This window comes from Molossus molossus, unplaced genomic scaffold (genome assembly GCF_014108415.1).
Source record: "Molossus molossus isolate mMolMol1 unplaced genomic scaffold, mMolMol1.p scaffold_m16_p_19, whole genome shotgun sequence".
NCBI classification, from domain to species: domain Eukaryota; kingdom Metazoa; phylum Chordata; class Mammalia; order Chiroptera; family Molossidae; genus Molossus; species Molossus molossus.
The window spans coordinates 30,767,872-30,787,044 of NW_023425354.1; the positions used below are offsets into that span (position 1 = coordinate 30,767,872).

General features: G+C 56.4%; 1 protein-coding gene across 1 annotated transcript; it reads right to left on the reverse strand.

Annotated features, from left to right (window-relative positions):
* Window positions 1-306: 306 nt before the first annotated feature.
* Window positions 307-7,322, reverse strand: HAP1 (huntingtin associated protein 1). The gene is made up of 13 exons (XM_036268610.1): window positions 7,205-7,322; window positions 6,764-6,843; window positions 6,259-6,375; window positions 5,957-6,132; window positions 5,721-5,826; window positions 5,576-5,642; window positions 4,114-4,244; window positions 3,697-3,771; window positions 3,288-3,422; window positions 3,048-3,139; window positions 1,641-1,981; window positions 1,067-1,276; window positions 307-418 (listed from the first exon to the last, which is right to left on the reverse strand). The coding sequence occupies exons 2-13, from the start codon at window positions 6,782-6,784 to the stop codon at window positions 372-374; spliced, it is 1,518 nt and encodes a 505-aa protein (XP_036124503.1). The 5' UTR covers window positions 6,785-6,843; window positions 7,205-7,322; the 3' UTR covers window positions 307-371.
* Window positions 7,323-19,173: the final 11,851 nt, after the last annotated feature.

Genomic DNA, 19,173 nt, shown 5'->3' on the forward strand with positions numbered 1-19,173 from the left:
GGGGGTGGCAAGGAACGAAGCACATGTTGCTGGGAGGGTACTGAGAACAACTGCCTGCTCCCAGGGCGGCAGCCTGCCCCCAGCTCACAGCTGGGTCTGGTAGCTAGTGGGCCTCCCCCTGGGCTTCTTCCGCCCCTGGGGCCACCATGTGACCCAGGCCCAGCAGCCACAGCTTTTACACCAGCTGCAGAAGGAGGGCCGGGGTTCCTTCAGCCTGTCCCAGAAGAGGGTCGAGGCTTGGGCCCTGACACTACGGCCCAGGTTCATCAGGACGGAGGGGGGGCTGGTAGCAGACAGGGAGTCCTGTTTCGGAGGATGGGAAGGAGGGTCTGGGGGGGTTGGGACTTGGCCAGGCAGCGGAAGGAGGGGCTTCAGGCTGTCTGTGGGGCCTCTGCAGGCTGCTGGAAAACAGCAAAGCCTGGAAGAGAAGGGGGTGGATGTGAACTGGGGGCCTGAGGACCACAGGCCTAGCCTGGGCCGTGGGCAGAGGCGGGGCCCAGTCAGCCACAGCAGAAAAGAAAGCCACCACTGATAGTAACGCAGGTTGCCCAGCCACAGAGGTCACCATTCAGTGTACAACCTTACATGGTGACCCTGACGAGGTCACCCAGGGGTGAGCAAAGGGCCGTCTGAGTGGGGACAGGCCGGAAATAATGGCGGGGCTGCCAACAGGTTGTGAATGTCGTGGCTGGCCCAGCAGGCCAGGCAGGCAACCAGACAGGGTCCAAGGGGAGGGATGGCATAACAGTGAAGAGATCGGGCTCAGCTCCACTCTAGCTCTGTCACCTTGAGTGAGTTCCTTTTGCTCTCTGAACCTCAATTTCTTCACCCAATAAATGGAGATGATAATTCCTACCCACAGGGGTGCGAAGATTAAAGAAGGTAATGTGTCGATAAATCATCTCTGGTGTCTCCGTGAGCTCCCTGAAGGCAGGACTCACAGAGCCTACATTCAGCCAGCACTCAGCACGCACAGGTCTCCAACCTCTGGGGTTTCTAGCTGGGGACAGGAGACCCTGACCCGCCCACCACCCTGTAGGAAACCCTAGCCCACCTTCAGACTCACCCAGGGGACCGGTCCGACTGCGGCCCTTTGTCCCAGTGGCCTGGGTGGCCCCAGAAGGCCCCTCTTCCTCCCAGGCCATGGGAGGGTGGTTGGCCCTGTCCTCCTCCAGCCTCCGAAAGTCCTGGGTCCGCAGCCTGGGCTGCTGCTCCTCGATCCCGCCCCCCATGTTTGTTTTGGCCTGCTGCTGCCACTGCTGCAGGGTCGGGGAGCCTTGGGGATGGGGGAGGCGGGGTGGGGGACAGGGGAAGGGGGTGGGCAGAGACAGGAAGCTGAGGCGCAGTGGGGAGCTGCAGTCTGGGCCCTGACCCCCAGCCCATCCCCCAGGAGAAAAGAGGGTAGAGATCTGGAATCCTATGCAAATTCCATGTCAATGAGCATTGGGGCCACAGTTCCAGCTGAGGGGGGCTTGAGGTGCTATGCAAATAATGTACGAAGTCCATGCAAATCAGCACACTGGGTGGGGCTGGGCCGGGGTAAGTGAGCACTTGGGGGGCTCACCTACCCTCCCCTTATCGGCTTGACGGTCTGCAGCATGTTCGGCTGGCTGGAGGGAGGCCCCCATGGGAGCACTCACCTTTCTGGAACATCCTCTGCCTCAGCCGCCGCCGGTAATTGGCATCCTGCCAGTTGGCCAGTTGCTGCAGGACATACTTCATGTCCAGGTTCGAGGGGCCCGAGCTCCTGGCCTCCGGGGCTGAGGTCGCATTCGTCGGAGCGGCCTCGTCCAGTTCCGGCTCCACCTCCTCCCAGGCCTCGGCCTCCTCGGCCTCTTCCGTCGCCCCCCCCTCGGCTGGCGCTGCCTCTTCTGTGGCGCCCCGCTCCTCCCCAGGCATGAAATCCTCTGCCAGCAGGGATCCCTCCTCAGACTCAGACCCCTCTTCTTGCTCCTGGTCCTCATCGCTCTGCATCTCATACCTGGGTAGGGAGATGGGAACCTCTTTCCGAGCCCCGAAAGCCAGCCCCAGCCAGAGCCCCCACCTCGCCCTCCCACGCCCCCCACCTCTCCAGCCATGGGGGCGGGGGAGCAATCTACCCTCGCCCGGTCTACACACATACCCAGAACCACAACACAGTTCTGTCCCAGCCAGAGGGCAGGGGAGCTGGGTGCCAGCCTGAAGGCTTCAAACACCTAGCCCAGAAGGGAGGAAGGGTGGTCCCTAACACTGCGTAGCCTCCACCTTCCCTTAGCACCGCCCCCCTGCCGCTCAGCAGAGAAAACAGGGATAATACTGCCTCTGCCCCCTGTCATTACTTAACCTTCACAACCCATCCCCCAGTCAGCTGCTATAGGAACAAATCCATTTCAGTAAGGCTCAGACAGGTCAAGTGACTTGCCCAAGGACACACAGTCAGTAAAGGGATCAAAACTCCGTTCCAGGTGTTCCCAGCTCCTAGACCAGTGCTCATTTGTCTCTCAGCCCCTGGTCAGGTAAAGGGAAGACTCTGGTCTCCACGTGGAGCTGCCTTAAATCAGATGGCCAGCTACGGGGCAAGACTGAAGTACAGGGAAGCAGCTCCTGCCCAGGACAACTTTCCGCTCAGCAGAGATGGCGGCCCTTGCAGGGCTGTAGGGTCGCAGAACCAGCCTGGGTGGCTGTCTGGCTGCTGAACGGTGAGGGAAGGTGGTGGGGGAGCCCCTGGCAGGCTTACCCCAGGTTTAAAGCCTCCTCTGAGTTCATTTCATAATTCTTTCAACAGAGAGAAGGGCCATCACTGTCCCAAGGCAACGCAAGCTAAAATGGCAAAGTCCCTGGGGCCCCGTCATGCAAACAAAATCCCAGGGAGAAATAAGAAGCCAGATCCAGACCTCGTGGAGAGAGAAAAGGGCGGTGAGTGGGAGGGGCTGGACAGCAAACAAGGGCGGAAGGAGGCAGGAGCAGGGGTATCGCCAGGAAGGAAGTCGGACAGGAGGGCAAACCTCTCCCACTACCAGAAAGGCAAGACTGTGGCTCAGCAAGGGTCTGGGGGCCCGGCAGCCTACCTTTCCACAAAAAAGATAGGGTCTGAGATAATGTTCTTCATAGCCTTCCTGAGCTCCTTAGCCAGGGACTCCTGAAAATCAGGAATTGCCTCCTGCAGTGGAGGGGACACATTATCAGAGGGCCCCCACTGAACCCCACCCGTACTTCCAGGCACAGAAAGGGACTGAGGATAGAAATCACCCAGCAGGGCTAAGACACAGGGGACACAGGTAAAAAGATCATGGGTAGAGGGTCCTCACCAGAGGTACAGTGTACGTATAGTGAGTGACAGTGCCCGTGGTCCCTGGCGCATGCCGGTACCGTGTCTCCGCGTCCTCCCGGTCCTCAGGTAGCAGGCCCTCGCCCTCCATGTACTTCTCCCAAAGGTCCTGCAGCTGGAACCCGGGGCTCTGTTAGGACCCAGGCACACCCAGCACACTGCCTCCCAGGGGCCCAGACTCTAGACCCACATGACATGCAGGGGGACCCTGGGCAGGTCTCTGGATCCCACTCCACTCAGTCTCCAACTGTACGGCACCTGCCAGGCCCAGTGCCCGACACTGAGGGCCAGAGGAATACAGATCCATCCCTGCAGCAAGGAGCTGGTCCGCTCAGGAGAGTCAGGGCCGGGGCTTTTAAGGACCAGGCCGGAGCCCAGGGGAGCCTCACCTCGTCCTGGAGCTGCAGCTGGATTTCTTTCTCCAAAGCCAGCTGCCGCTGCAACTTCGCAGTCTCAGCTCCATACTGAAAGAACCCAAGATGGGTGAGCCCCACCCTAAGCCCCCCACTGCCACGCACCCTCTGCATCCAGCAAGTCTCCCCAGGCACCTCAGTGAGTCCTTTAAATCGCAAGTCACATGGAGTACCGCCAAATAAGGGGGTGGAGTCATGTGGCCTAATTCCTGGAACACTTTGGGCCCTTTCTTGAGATGAGGGGCAGGATGGGGGCCTCTCTGAGATTTCCTCCCACTGTCTCTGACCTGGGGCCTGGCTGAGCTGAGATCCAGGAGGTAGGGGCAGGGAAAAGGTGCCTTGGGTCCTCTGGGGCCATGAGACCAGGAGGGAGCCCCACACACCCCGACGCACCAGCTGGCAGCGGTGTTGCAGGTTCGTGACCTGGGTGCGCAGCTGAGTGACCTCCTTCTGCTGCTGGTCATAGTTCTCCATCCTGAGCACCAGCACTTCCGACAGCTCAGCCATCTGCTGGCTGGCCTCCGCTGGAGAGGAGTGGAGAGGGGAGGTCAGCCCCCGGCTCCCCTGGCCTCCAGGGACCAGTTCGGTCCTCCCGGAGGCCTCTGTCTATCTCACCCTAAGCTCCTGCAGAGTGCCCTTGGGTCCGCCAGGGTGGCATTCCTAACTCAGGTCTTCTTTCCAATAAACATGTATTGACTGACATGGAGCAGGGCATTGGGTGAGCAGTCAACACGGCCTGGTCCCAGCCCACACTGAGCTCAAGTCTGGTGGGGAGACGGCTAGAAACAGAAACCACAATGGTGAGCACTACTGGCTGATGGAGCAAGTGTCAACGACACGTCCAGGGTCAGCTGTGGCACCCAGCCCAGCCCTGCTCCCAAACCTTTGAAGCAAAGACGTCCACAGGGCTAACAGGGCTCCACCAGGCAGAGGGACAATGTGGCCCAGGAAGGGTGTGGGGAGGCCCAGAGGCCAGCACAAGACACTGGCAGGGAGCGGCTGAGGCCGCGGGCAGCAGACACCCAGGTCTCAAAGGCCAGGTAGGGAGGTTGGGCTTTATCCTTTGGCCAACGGGAAGTTACTTGGGGGTTTTAGGAAGAGGAGTGACAAAGTCCAACTTGGTTTAGAAAGCTCATTGGGACTGTGTGCAGAGGCTCTGGGGACAGGACTGGAAGCAGGAAGACCAGTTAAGAGGTGACCTGGGCTAGAAGCAGCTGGGGTAGGGAGGAAGAAAGAGACTTCAGCCTTTCCTCGGAGGGAGAAGCACCAGAATGTGGGGCCTGGTTCCTAGGGGCCTGGGGACCAGTGAGGCCATTTAGGGATGTGGGGAACCCGAGGGAAGAAAGGCGAGGTTGGAGGTGAGGGGTACAGCTGTTGCCACCTTGATTGTGCACCTCACCAGCCAGACTTGAGCTCTTCAGAGACAAACTGCCTCATTCACCTTCGTATGCACACGGTGCTGTCAAAGCCACTGTCTGAGGAAGAACTGGGACCTGCCTCAGCCTCAGGGCCTGGTCTCTGTGTCTCTGCAGGCTCGCAGCTCCCCACTTCCCCGATTCGCCTCCCCCTCCTCCCCCCAAATAACTCAAGGACACTGGCTTAGAGGAGACCACAGCCTCTGCATAGCCCTTCACAGGATGCACAAAGCATTTCCTCAGCTGTAACCCCTGGAGAGGTCAGCAGGGCTGAGATTTTAACCATTCTAAAGATGAAAGTTCAGAAAGGTCAAGGAACGTGTCCAAGTTTACACAGCTAGGAAGTGCCAGAACTGGGACTCGAACTCAGGTCTCAGAATCCTGAGGCTTGCCCTCTGCTCCATGAAACGGGCCCGACCCCAAGTTACAACTTCACGTACAAAACTGCTCCACACATTCCAGAATGAGCATCTGCTCCTCCTCCTCAAGGGTATCGAGTTGAGAGGCCTGGAGGGAGGGAGAGAGGAAGGGGCAGGGGAGTCAACACCTCCTGCCCACAGGCTAGCCCTCTTCCCTCATCCTCACCTCCTCTCTCAGCTGCGCGTTCTCCTCCTCCAGCAGCCTCAGCTGCTCCTGCAGGGCTTTGAGCTGTGGGCAGTGGTGCAGCAGCTCAGGCTGGGTCAGAGGTGTCCTAGGGAGGGAGTGATGGGAGTCAGGGTGCTGCCAAGGGTGAGTGTGGCAGTCTCCGCCCCAGCAACCCTGCTGGCAGGTACAGTGCCCGTCCACATGCGTTCGTGCAGGTGCAAAGGCAGGACACTCACTGCTCAGGGGCTTCATGAGGATGATCATGCTGCTGCTCCTTTTCTTCTTCCTCTTCCTCTTCTTCTTCCTCACCTTCCTCCCTCTCCTCCTCCTCCTCCTCCTCCTCATCATCAGAGTCTGAGTAGAGCTGAAGGAGGTCATCCCGCAAGGACACCTGGTGTCTAAGGTGTAAAATCTGGCAGAGGGAGAGGAGCCCTGGGTCAGGCTGGGTCTGGGCAGGGGCAGGTGCAGGTCCGAGCACAAGGGGATGGAGGTAGGCCTGAGAGGGCACACCCCTGACCCCTCCTCCCTGCCCAGTTACCTCCTCCCTGGCTGCGCCCAGCATGGTTTCCAGCTTGCTGTTCTTCTCCACCAGAACACTGTTCTGTTTCACCAGGGACTGGCCTATGCGAGCTGCTGCACTCAGGTCCCGCTCTCTCTGCAGAGGGACCCCATCCGTGGGAAATACAGTCCTGGTTCCTGGGATCTCCCAGACAGGTGGGAGAAGCTAGGGAGCACACAGGGCCAGAGGGAAGCTGGGCCACTAGGGAACCCTCCCCATCCTCCAGTTCTCCAGAGTACTAGACGGGACTCCGCCATTCACCCCCTGCGGGCCGACTCAGGTTCCCCTTACGGGAAAAGAGCAGATCAGACCAGCGGGCTCCGAGAGCTCCTCCAGCCTGAACACCTTGCCATTCACAAGAGGGGCTCCCAGCCTGGCCCCCAGAGACAGGAAACAGACCGGACTCCCACCCCTACAGGACAGAATTAAAACAGGAGCCTGGCAAAGGCCTGGGCAGCCAGCAGGGGTAGGGAAGGCAGCACACCTCCTCTAGCAAATTTAACATCACTTTGATATCTTCTTGGGTGATCTTCTTGACTGACAGGGGTCTATCAGGACGCGATGCTGCAAGAGAAGGTGGAACAACTGAGTCAGGGAAAAGGGGGCATAAGCTACCCTGCACCCATGTTTCTTGCCCCATCCCAGTGCTCCTTCAACAAGGGTTAGTTAGCAACAAGGGAGAAGACGGAGCTCCCTTCCTGCCCCCATTATCCTCTCCATTCCCCCAGTACTCAGTACTCCCTTCCCTGCTCCCAGGACCAACTGGATTCTTTTTTTTTTTTTTTTTTTCTGGAAGGGCCCGACGGAGGTAATGCGATCACAGTCCTCCAGGCTCAAGTGGGCTCTCAGGACGCCTGGGTCCCTGGCCCTAGGAGAATGGAAGCAGCTATGGGAAGTACAGTAGCAGACTGACTCATCCCCCTACCCGGAGGGCAGCCTTGGCTGGCTCGCTGGAGTCTCGTGGGTCAGAAAAACAGACGCAGTCACCCCTGCACCTGTTGCGTGCGCGTGGAGGAGAGGGAAAGAGACTTCTCTGGGGAACCTGAGCCTCTAGACCCAATCCAGAGATCCCCCGAGACCCAATCCAGAGATGCCCCGAGACCCAATCCAGAGATCTCCCGAGACCCAATCCGGAGATCCCCGAGACCCAATCCAGAGATCTCCCGAGACCCAGAGAAGGATGCGAGAGAAAAGCAGGGGCAGATTCTGCCTGAGGCCCCGCCCACCCCCGGGCTGGGGAGAGGTGGGGGAGAGCCGCACCTTCACCCCCCGCAGCCAAGAGATTGGCAAACCCTCCCCCTCTGCCGGCCAGCGCAGGCTCAGAGTGCGCCAGGCAGCAACCTCCCGCAGCCCCCCGCCCCTCTCCTGGCACTGCGGTAACCGGGAAGGTAGGTGGGCATGAGAGTGCGCAGATCCGCTGCAGCAACAGGCGCTCAGAGGGGAGGGGAGGGGAGGGGAGGGTGCGCGGGCCCCGGAACCTGATCCACCCACGGAAATCGCGACCGAGAGAGGGAGAGGAGGTGGGAAGAGACAACCAGACAGCGCTGCAGGCAGTGACATCGCGTGGGTGGGTGGGTGGAGGCGTGGGACTGAGTACCAGAGGGGGCGGAGCGCCTGGACCCAACGACGCCCCTTTCTCCCTGGTACTGCCCTAGTTCCATCCGCTTCGGGGTCCGGGGACCTGGTTTACCTTCCTCCAGCTCCCGAATCAAGGCAACTCGCTTGGGGGCAGCCGGCGTCTTCCAGATGTATGCTGCCTGTCCAGTCGCCAGGGCAGTGGCCCGGGGACCAAAAGGTCCTGGGACGATGAAGCGGGTCCTCGGCGTGTCGCAGTTGCTGGGCACAGGCTGGGCATTCCCCTGGACGGCCGAGAATGAGGACGGTCGTTGGGATCCCGCCTCTGATCCAGCCTCAGAGGCCGGGCAAGCTCCGGCTGGGGGTCCCGAGACGGATCGGGATCCGGATCCTGCTTCCTGTCCAGCCGCGGGGGCCTGCCCTGAAACGGGTTCAGGCTCCGCGGAGGGCTCTGGAGCAGGACTGGCTGCGGAAGGGGGTGCAGGGATGATCGCTGGGGGATCCCCGGGCCCGGGCCCCGGCAGATCCCCGGCGCATCCCTGCCCAGAATCCTTCCGGCGCATCTTGGGTCCGCACTCGGCTGCTGCAGCTCGGCCTTTATAACCTGCGCCTGGCCAGGCGCCCGCGGGGCTGGACCACACGCGGGAGGGGGCGGTCGGGAAGCAACTAGTTGTGCCCAGGCCCGGGGGTGGCCCGGGGGCGAACAAATGGTGGCGGAACAGAGAGGAAAGTATAAGAGAAGAGCAGGAAGACTCGAGCGGAGGTTCCAGCTGGTTCCGTGGGCTTGGTCCTGAATGCAGGGTTTCTCCTCTCTCCACCTCTGGAGAATGGTTCTGCCCAAAGCCACAGCGGCTTCTCGGGGACTCGGAGATTCTTAACTGGGGGCACCCTCTCCCTCCACTCTCGCGGGGGTCTCGGCTGCCTTCCCTGGAGTTGGCCTGTGAGTTAGGCCAACATTGTGTCTTTCCCTGATGGGTGGAAGATCACCCCAAACTCCAGGACGGTCTCCACGCGCTGCCCAGTCTGGCGCGTCACACACTAATCTTCGCGCTCACACATTAGTGTTCCAGCCACGCGACAGCCCTCTTTCTTTTTTCTCAATTCGCCTTATTGCTTTTCTTGGACCTTTACCCCCCCCCCCCCCAGCCCGCATTCACTTTGCCCACCTCTTTCCACCCTAGCAAACACCCGTTTTCCCCGGAGACCTCTCCCAGTGAAGAGCCCCCCCCCCCCCGACGCCGTCCCCCACCGCCCTGGAGCATCCCTTATCCGATGGCCGGAAGTCATCGAAGTGTGTCTGTCTCCAAGGCAGATCTGCACTCCTTGGGCGCAGGGAGCGTGTCCCGCTGCGCACAGCACCAGACCGATACCTACCGAGTTGTCTGCCATAAATCCTGAATGAACTGTGGGCGACAGAGGAGCCCAGGGGCTATTTCTCTGCCTTGGACTGGAGCAACCTACAGGCCAAGAAGAGATGGCTGTGGCACTGGTTCTTTTAAAACCTTAGGATGGTTCTTGGTGCCCCAATTCCCTTCTCTTCAATACCAATCAGTCATCAAGTCTGGCTTAATTGACCTCCTAAGTATTTCTGGTGTCTCCTCTCCAGCCCTCCTAGTGTTGAGGCCTCATCGTCTCCTAGTGCCATACTCTCCTCCCCCACCCTCCATCCGAGTGAGTCTATCTCTAGTCCATCCTCTCACTCAGGCTCCTATCTAGCCTAAGAATTCCAGGAGCCCCTTCCCCACAGCCACCAAGCCTGAGCCCAGGACAGGGGCCCAGAGTCCACACCTGGAACAGCTGACAAGGTGCCTTGGGGGCCAGGTGTCCATGACGCAGCATGGACAAGAGACACAGCCTAGGAAGGAGGGTCCAAGAGCCCTGTCCATCAGGCTCTCCAGTGAAGCATTGTGATAAGAATGTTTCCTTCTACCTGGGATCATTTATTCATCTGACAAATATCGACCGAGTACCTATTGTATACATTGGGTACCAAGTCCTAGTTCGTTCAGGCCACCATGACAAAATACCTTAGACCCCTGTCTCCTAGACCCTGGTAACCACTTATCCACTTTCTTTCTCTATGGATTTGCCTGTTCTAGACATTTTCTATAAATGGAATTATATAACATGTGGTCTTTTGTGTCTGGCCTCTTTCACTTAGCATAACTTAGCATGTTTTCGAGGTTCAGCCATGTTGTAGCATATCTCAATACTTTATCCCCCCCCCTTTTTTTAAACAGCCTTATTGAGGTACAACTGACATTTATGAGATAGAACTATACATTTTTTAATTGTACAATTGATATATTTTGATATAAATAGAGACTTATGAAACTATCATCACAATAAACCTAATGAGCATTGTCAGCATGCCCATATATATTATTCTTTTTTTAAATAGAGTTTATATTTTAGAGCAGTTGGGTTCACAGCAAAATTTAGCAGAAAGTATAGAGTTCCCCTGGACTTCCCACTTCTCCCTTACACAGCCTCCCCCACTACCAATATCCCACACCAGAGCAGTACATGTGTTATAACCAGTGACCCCACACTGACACTTCATTATCATCCTAAGTCCATACTTTACACGAGGGTTCACTCTTGGTGGTGTGCATTCTATGGGTTTGGACAAGTGTATCATGACATGTATCTGGCATTATAGTATAATACAGATTAGCTTCATTGCCCTAAAAATTCTGTGTTCCATCCATTCATCCCTCCCTCCTCCCAACCCCTGGCAACCACTGACCTTTTTACCATCTCATAGTTTTGCTGTTTGCAGAATGTCATATAGTGGAAATCACATAACATGTAACCTTTTCAGACGGAATTCCTTCACTTGGTAATATGCATTTAAGGTTCTTCCGCATCTTTTCGTGGCTCGATGGCTTATTTCTTGTTAGCACTGAATAATATCCCATCATCTGCATGAACCACGGTTTATTAATCTCCTCACCTACCGGTGTCCCCACGCTTTTGAAAAGAGCCCTTATCATTTAGAGATAGATACTGAACTTTTGTATGTGAATGATATCTGAGATTTGCTTCAAAATAACGCAGGAGAGGGAAGCAGATGGGGGTGTACAGTCAGCCCTTGTTTATCGCGGTTAATCCGTTCCAGACTCTACCGCGATAAATGAATATCCGGGAAGTAGGATCCTTTACATACAGTCGTCCCTCGCCACTTCGCGCTCGGATGTGCGCACTTCGCTCTGTCGCGGTCTTCTCCAGTCCTATGCTGTATTTGGAAAACCCTGATAGAGTGAAGCCACGCGCGTCGAAGCGCGAAGTGGCGAGGGACAACTGTGACGAAACACGTTTGGCCATGAGTTCATTATACGTGTTGAAGTCCAGGGGTAGATACAGGGGAATCAGAATACTGTTCTGCCTCTCTTGTGTATTTTTTTAAGTTTTCCATAATAAAAAGTCATTTTTAAAGTAGTAACACAGAGATACACATTGATGACTCCCCAGCCTCCACAAGAAGAGTTGAAAGTCAGTTGTCAGCCTCTCCTCTTCTGATCTGACATAGTTTTACTGTCACCGTGCCAGGGAGAGTCCAGTGTTTTGGTGCCACATTCATCCTCTTCCTGTGTGAGGGTCCCACCTCACCCACCTGCACCTCTGCCACCCCCTGCATTCTCCTCCACTCCAGCCACACGGGACCCCCACTCTGGGAAAGTGTCATGCGTTCCCTCATTCATGAAGCGGAAGCTCTGCCGAATGGTCCCCACTAGCCTCCAGCCTCCAGCTTCCTGGACAGCCTCACAGCGTCTTACACAGCTCCAGAGCTCCAACACCCGGCACAGAATGGGACACACAGTAGAGGGCCATTCAATTCCTGCTCAATACCTGTTTGCTAAACTGGATTTTCCCTGCTCATGAGAAAGCAGCCCTGAGGTCCCCGGGAAGTTTGGTGTAAAGAAGAAGGAAAGGAAATGGAGAAGACACACAGAGATGAAGGGGACCCTCCAGGTTCCCAGTTGATGGTACCATCTGAGTCCAGGCACTGGCACCCAGCAACTCCAGCTGAAGCCACCAGAGGGCAGTGCCAGCCCACATACCATCACCCTCCAGCTCCCTCATCAGCAGGGTCAGTCACCCCACAAAAGAGGCAGAGTGGGCAAAGTGACCCATTTTACAGACAGAGAAACCAAGGCTCACACCCTGGGTCACTCTTCAAGTACACATTTTGCCCCAGCTGGTGTGGCTCAGTTGTTGAGCATTGATTGACCCATGCACCGAGAGATTGCCGGTTTCATTCCCGGTCAGGGCACATGCCCAGGTTGTGGGCCAAATCCCTAGGGGGGGTCTGCAGGGGGCAGCTAATCGATGTTCTCTCTCATCGATGTTTCTTTCTCTCTCCCTCTTCCTTCCTCTTTGAAATCAATAAAGGAAAAAAATTTTTTTTTAAATTTTGGCCCAGCTGACGGATGTCTGCCACAGCCCAGAAGACCCAGCAGGCACCTCTGCAGTGGTGTCTGTCAGTCTGTCCCCCTCCCATCCCACTGCCGCTGCTCTGACCCGAGAGGCCAACAGAACACACACCCTAGGCCTCCTGCCCTCCCTCTCAGTATGTACCCTCCAACTCCTGCTGGACCAGAGAGAAGACAGAGAGGCACGCGACTCAGCAGGCTGTGAAGACAGGCACACACCCCACCAAAGCCATGAACTTGGGGCACAGTCACTGATGCCCAGCCTTGGGCAGGTAGCACACAGCCAGCTCAGGCCACCTCCCCTGGCCTGACCTGGGAAAAAGTCACCTGGGACAGGATACCCCAGAGCAACAGCCCCTGAGGGTCAGTGCCTCTGCATCCATCTGGGGAGCAGGACAGAGAGGGTGTCCTGGTCGGGGGACAGGTAAGACTCCCCCCACCACGCGCACACACACAGTCCTACTGTGTCCTGCAGGCCTCAGGGGGGCCCTCCCCCCTCTCCTGGCCCCTTTTGCACCACCCACCTCAGCACCTAGGCTCCTTCATTTCTCAGGGCCCCCTCTTTTCTTTACTCCCCCTCTTAGGACTCTGACCAGATTCCTGGGGACTAAGCCTCTCTGAGCCTTTCCCTGGACCTGGGACAAGGATTTGGACAGTGTTGGGGACCTGAGCCCCTCAGCCCACTGTCTTGTTTTCTAGGACCCCCTGGCTGGGACTGGGGAGGGAGAGAAGCAAGGAGAGAGGGCAGAAGGGGGGTACCTGGGTGATGGTAAGGGTGGGGGCTTCAGTGGGGGTGGCCAGGATCTTAGGGAGAAAGCAATTCCCTCCACTCTGACCCAACCACACTCTCCCTGGTGGCTCTGTCCTGTGGCGCCCACGCAGCCGGCAGGCTCACTCCTGCTCAGCTCCCGCCCTTGTTCTGAGGTCGGCCTCCTCCCCGCTCCCAGACCTGCCTGGCATCTCACTCCGCCCTCTCCTGACATCCTCTCCTGCTCCTCACTGTTCTCGGTGTCCAATTCTATTACAAGTTTGTTTAAACAACAGGGAGGGCAGCGTCTGTTCTACATCCTTAGGACTCTAATCACAGCGGGCACTCAGTGTTTGCTGAATGGATACAACGGGTTTTTCTGGTGAGTCTGGGCGAAGGTAGTGACCCCCAAAGTCTCTGGAGAGGGCTGACCCTCCTGGTCAGGGTGACAGCCTAGGGCTCTAGACTCTAGGACCAGTGCTCCACGCTCCCCCAGGGGCGCCTGTTGGGAAAGGGGGGATCCTGGCAAAGGACAGGAGCTACAGACCCTCCGTGGGGTACACCCCCCTCGTCTCTCCCCCCCACAGTTACCTCCCCTCACTTCTGGTTTAGAGCCCCGCAGCCCAGCCCCCACTTGCTTCCTCTAGGGACCAGAGGTGGAGGTCTCAGTGGGGTACAGAGCTGCGTCCCTCAGGTAGACAGGTCACAGGGCCGGCCTGACCTGGGAGGCTCTGCTGGAAGCAGCTGGAGTGAAGCGAAGGGCCCCACAGCGCCCCCTGTGAGGGAGGATGGGCAGGCGGTGGTGGTGAGCCCAGGATGATGTTCTCTGGCTTTGGGCCTTCCAAGCTACCTCCAGGCTCAGGGAGAAGACAGAGGAGCCCCTCACTTTCTGACTTCGGTCCCCGAGTCAGCCGCTTCCTCTGATCCTTGGGTTCATGTCCAGTCTCTGAGCCTTTCCAAGACAGTTCATGGGTTAGAGGGGAGGGTGGGACGGAGGGAGAAACCCACATTTACTGAGCCCAGACAAAGTTCATGCTTTGTATGTGTTATTTCATTTTATCATCACTGGAAGGATTTTGTTGATGAATAATAGGCTCAGAGAGGTCAAGTGACTTACTCAAGGCCACACAACCAGGAAGTATCAGGGAAATAAGATCACAAAGTTTGTCTGACCAAGAGCCCATGTGCTGTCCACTGTCCCAAACTGCCTCCCAGATCAGGGAGGGGCTAGAGAATCTGCACCCCCGGGGGGCTGGCTGTACTCACTGGACTCCCTTCCATATAACAGTGATTACGGGCCTGCTGTTAGAACTTATAATTTAATGTATTGGAAAAGACACTCATATATTACTATGTCACACATTTTAAAATACTTTAAGCACTATATTTCAGTGTAATAGGTTTGTACCATATACATGATAGGTTTCCTTTACAATCTTACGTGTTTTGTCTAAGGCATTTAAAAACATTATTCCAAGAAGGAGGCCATAGATTCCCCCAGATTTTGCTCAAAATGAGGGTGGCAGACAAAACAAGAAGGGCAGAAGGTTGGTAACTATAGAAACCGGGTGATGGGCACACGGCAATTCTTTGTTCTCTTCTCTCTACTTTTATGTGTGTTTGCAAATTTCCATTTTTAAATTTTTTATTAATGAGAGGGAGAGAGAGAAACATCAATCAACTGCCTCCTACACGCACCCCGACTGGGGATCGAACCCGCCACCTTCTGGAATACAAGCCGTCACTCCAACCAACGGAGTCACCCCAAGGCTGTTTGCACATTTTCTAATAGAAAGCTCTTGTAGGTGATTTCAAACATTTGCATGTGATTAAGGAATCAGTAGTTCTCAACCTTCCTAATGCCACGACCCTTTAATACAGTCCCTCATGGTGTGGTGACCCCAAACCATGGAATTATTTTCGTTGCTACTGCATAACTGTAATTTTGCTACTGTTATGTCTTAGGTGACCCCTCTGAAAGGGTCGTTCAGCCCTCAAAGGGGTCGCGACCCACAGGTTGAGAACCGCTGTAAGGAATAAATACTATCCCTTAGATGTAGATAAACAAAGACGTTATGAACCACCGGTGATTCTGTGGCTACCCAGAGTAACCACTATAGAGTTTGCCAGAACAGAACCTTGAGTTTTGTTTGTTTTGTGTGTGTCAGTCTTTCCGCGATAAGTGGCTCTCATTTCTCAGTCCAGTGCCTCAGTAAGTTAGTAAATAAGTCAATGTATAAACAATGCCTTTGAGCTTGACTTGGAGACCCCACAGAAGGGGCTGGGACCGAGACCCCTCCCTCCAGGTAGCGCTGGACTCTTCTTGTCTGGGGTTCACTTGTCCGCGTTCTCTTCCCTCTTTTAGCAGCAGAGTCATCACCCCTCAGAAAGCCAGAACCCCAGACAGCCCCAGCGATGCCCACGCTGCTGAGCCCTGCAGGTCTGTGTGGGGACGAGGTGCTGGAGAGCCACTGGCTGTGGGCTGGACCAAGTGTCCACGCGAGTGTCCACACTGACTGTGTGAGGCAGGCAGAGCCCCAGCTCCCCCAGCACACACCCCCGTACCCTTGGAAACCTGGGCCTGACACCCCCATCAGCCTTCCCGGCTACAGGCCACCCCACCAGCAGGCTTTTACCCGTTGCCTCTGGAGAGGCTGCAGGTAAAGGAGAAACAAATGCCTGTGCCTTCGCCCACTCTTCCTTCTTCAAACCTCAGCTCAGGCGCCACCTCCTCTGGGGAGTCTTCCCTGATGTAACCTGGCTGGATTAGGGCCCCTCCTCCCCACTGGGCCCTCAACACACTGGTGCAGAGGTAACGATGGCCCCTGGGCCCACTGCCAACATCTCTGAGCCCATCACAACCCCGTCAGGGGAAACACCTCGCACCCTGACATAAACCAGAAGGAACAGGGCCACCCTCCCTGGTTCTGGTCTCCAAAATGACAAAGCCTGAGTTTTTCTCATGAACCTGGGTTCCCGAACAAAAACGAGTCTATTCCTGGAGCTAATTCTTACCCTTTGTGAGTATGACTTGTGAAATAGCTGCTGTCCTACCGGTGGCACGGAGGGTTTCCTCTCCGTCCTTGCTGGTCCGTGTTTGGCCAGCAGGTCCACCTTACATTCTTCACTGAAGGACTTCCCTCTGGGCTTCTGAGAGTCCTCCTTTGACCCAGGCTGTGAACACTGATGTCCCCGCCTGTGGACCCCATGGACTCGCCAGCTCAGGGCAGGGGTGGGTGGTCTCCATCTCCACTTTCCAGAGCCTGGCACAGGCTGCCATGCCTGAGTGCTCAGTAGGCACTTGGTGAATGACGTAGCCAATGAGGAGAGCCGGCCAGAGGGCAGGCCCTGCTACTCGTTGACCCCAGGCTATTCCTCAAGGCCCTGCTCTCCCCAGAGTCCCAGGCCAGGGAGCCCAGAGCGTCTGTCTCCTCCACCCACATCGCAATCACTGGACTACAGCAGGGCCTTGGGCTGAGTAGCTAACTCGGGGGGGCTCCTGAACGTTCCCTGCATGGATAGGTCCCACAAGTGCTCTCTATGTGCTTGAGGTCAGCCCACCTGAGGGCCTTGCACCTGGCAAGGGCTCCAGCAATGTGCATGGGCTCCTTAGTCCAGTTGGAGGGCTTTCCTGGGGCACATGGGGGCAAGGCGTTTCCAGGGATGCGCAGGCAGGGCCTGGGTGGGCATCTGCATCCCTGCAGACGTCCTCCAAAGGGGGAGGTGGCGTCCACTCCTGCCCTGAGCTCTCAGTGGCCACTCGAGGGATGTCATAGAGAGCCTTTGCAAAGATCTGAAGCTCAGTGCTCCTCATCTGTAAATTGGGGACAATCAGGTTTGCCCTCACCTGAGCCAGTGTTTCCCCCTGTGTGAGACTCGGTCAGCGACTTGGCTGAAACCCACACTCGGGTCTTGCTGCCTACCCCACCGAGCCTACCTTGAAGGACGAGTTGGGCGGGTCTCTCTCCTAGTTGTAGCATGTCTACCCTTGTCTCCTAGTCCCCTTTCATTCTATCAGAACCCTGATTTTTTTTTTTTTAATCCTCACTGGAAGATATTTTTCCATTTTCAGATAGAGTGGGAAGGAGAGAGTAAGAGACATGATGTGAAAGTCACACATAGATTGGTTGCCTCCCGCACGACCCTGACCAGGGCTGGGGACCAAACCGCAACCGAGGTACCTGCCCTTGATTGGAATTGAACCCACAGCTCTGGTGTGTGGGCCGACACTCTAACCACTGGGCCAAACTGGTCAGGGCAGAACCCTGATTTTTATCAAGGGGCAATGTGTACAGCTAAAGTATTCTCAATTTCCCAGCTTCCCATGCAGCAAGGGAGGGTCATGTGCCAATCCAGAGATGTCCCTGGGTGGGTGTCCCTTATGGAAGACAAAAAGGAAGCCTCTCTAGGAAAAAAGCCTCACCCTTTCCCCGTCTCCTGACTGGAATCCCTTTGCTTCCTCATTTTATCCTCAGGTTCTGTAGGTGGAGCAGGTACCATCCCCACTTTACAGAGAAGACGGAGGTTCAGAGAAGTGAACTGACTTTCTCAAGGTTTCGGGTCTCAGCTCCTACCTGAAAGTGGAAGCGGCCAACCCACCCCACTGAGATGAACTTGCCTCAAGTTTCCCTTTCTGGCAGGCTGCCAGGAAGTCGGCACCCAGCTGTCGTGACCAGTATTTCCCTCTACAGGGGGCTTTGCTGCCCAGCCCTCGCCCACATCCTCACTGCCTGCCTGTCAGTTTGAAAGCAATCCTTCCTTGTCGGTCTTCTCCAGTCCTCTTTTGGAAAGATTGGCTGGGAGAGGGGGACCTCTCACTGGCCTCCCCAGATCTCCACACTGCTCTGGGCTGCCAGTGGGCTGTCTGGTTTCTGAGTGGGGCTGAAGTCACAGCCTCTGTGGGGAGGAAGGGGTCTCCCCTCGTCAGAGTCCTGTCCCCAAGAACTCCCTTCCTGCCTGTCTGAGGCCACCGTAATTCGCCCTGGGTACTGCCCTGTTTCTTACTGTTTCCTATACCTGTCCACACCTTTGTAAACTGTCTCTTTAACAAATTTTCAAAGTAGCCAGGTTGAGTGTTTTCTGCCAAGGTCCTGTTATGGGCTAAATGTTTGCGTCCCCCAAATTCATACGTTGAAGTCTTAGCCCCCAGTGTGATGGTATTTGGAGCAGGGCCTTTGGCACATGGCTATGCAGTCATGAGGGCGGGACCCTCGCGATGGGATTAGGGCCTTAGTGAGAGGGCCAGAGATCCTGCTGTCCGGGCCGCCCTCGGGAAAGGCCATGGCAGTACACCCATCTAAAGTGGGCCACCAGACACTGAATCCGCTGGCACCTTGATCTTGAACGTGCAGCCTCCAGAACTGAGAAATGTCTGTCACTTAAGCCACCAGTCCATGTTAATTTGTTACAGCAGCCCGGACAGACAGGCCCTGAACAGAGTCAGAAAGTGCAGTGTTAAAAGCTCTGAAAACTGTCCTCCCCTCCCCCACAAGTCCCCCGCGGTGCTCGGCTCCTCACCCTGGCCTGCTCCCTGCCCCAGCGCCATGAAGCCTCCCCGCTGCCTGGGCTCCAGGCGAGAAACGGAGCAATGGGCCTGGCAAGAGCGTAGGCGCCACAGGTTCTCTGGCTTGGCAGGTCCCCAGGAAGGAGAATTTTGGGTGTGGGTGGGCCACTGTCATAGAAGCTGAGTGACACCAATGTGAAGAGTGAAATGATAGCCATGCATGGGACATCACGGAGCAGAGAGGGGACAGCAACTCAGCCTGGCTGGGAGCTGGGAGGCATGGAGGAGGCGTTCCTGCCGTGAGGGCGGAGTTGGATCCCAGCGGCGAGCAGGTGAGGGCATTCCAGGCAGAGGGAACACCATGGACAAAGATCAGGAGGCAAGAAATCGTGTAGAGGGGCCTGGACTCCAAGCTGTAGGCCACAGGGAGTGTTAGGCCCAGGAGAAATCCACCAAATGTACGTCCAGGCCAGACGGGGCAGGGTGGGGAGGGCTGAAGGCTGGGGCCAGCAAGGAAGCGGCCCATTGGAGTAAGGCCTCGTGTCCCTGAAGGCCATCTCTTAGCCTCTCTGACTCCTGAGGTTCCAAGTTGGAGTGGTACAAGTTTGTACTGAAAACTGACTCTGCCTCTT

Excerpts from the sequence above, each read along its gene's own strand:
- HAP1 (XM_036268610.1), bottom strand. The coding sequence starts at position 6,784 with ATGTTAAATTTGCTAGAGGAG. Across the intron at positions 5,827-5,956 it reads CCTCATGAAGCCCCTGAGCA|GACACCTCTGACCCAGCCTG; the intron begins GTGAGTGTCCTG and ends CTCCCTCCCTAG. Across the intron at positions 419-1,066 it reads CAGTCGGACCGGTCCCCTGG|GCTTTGCTGTTTTCCAGCAG; the intron begins GTGAGTCTGAAG and ends CTTCTCTTCCAG.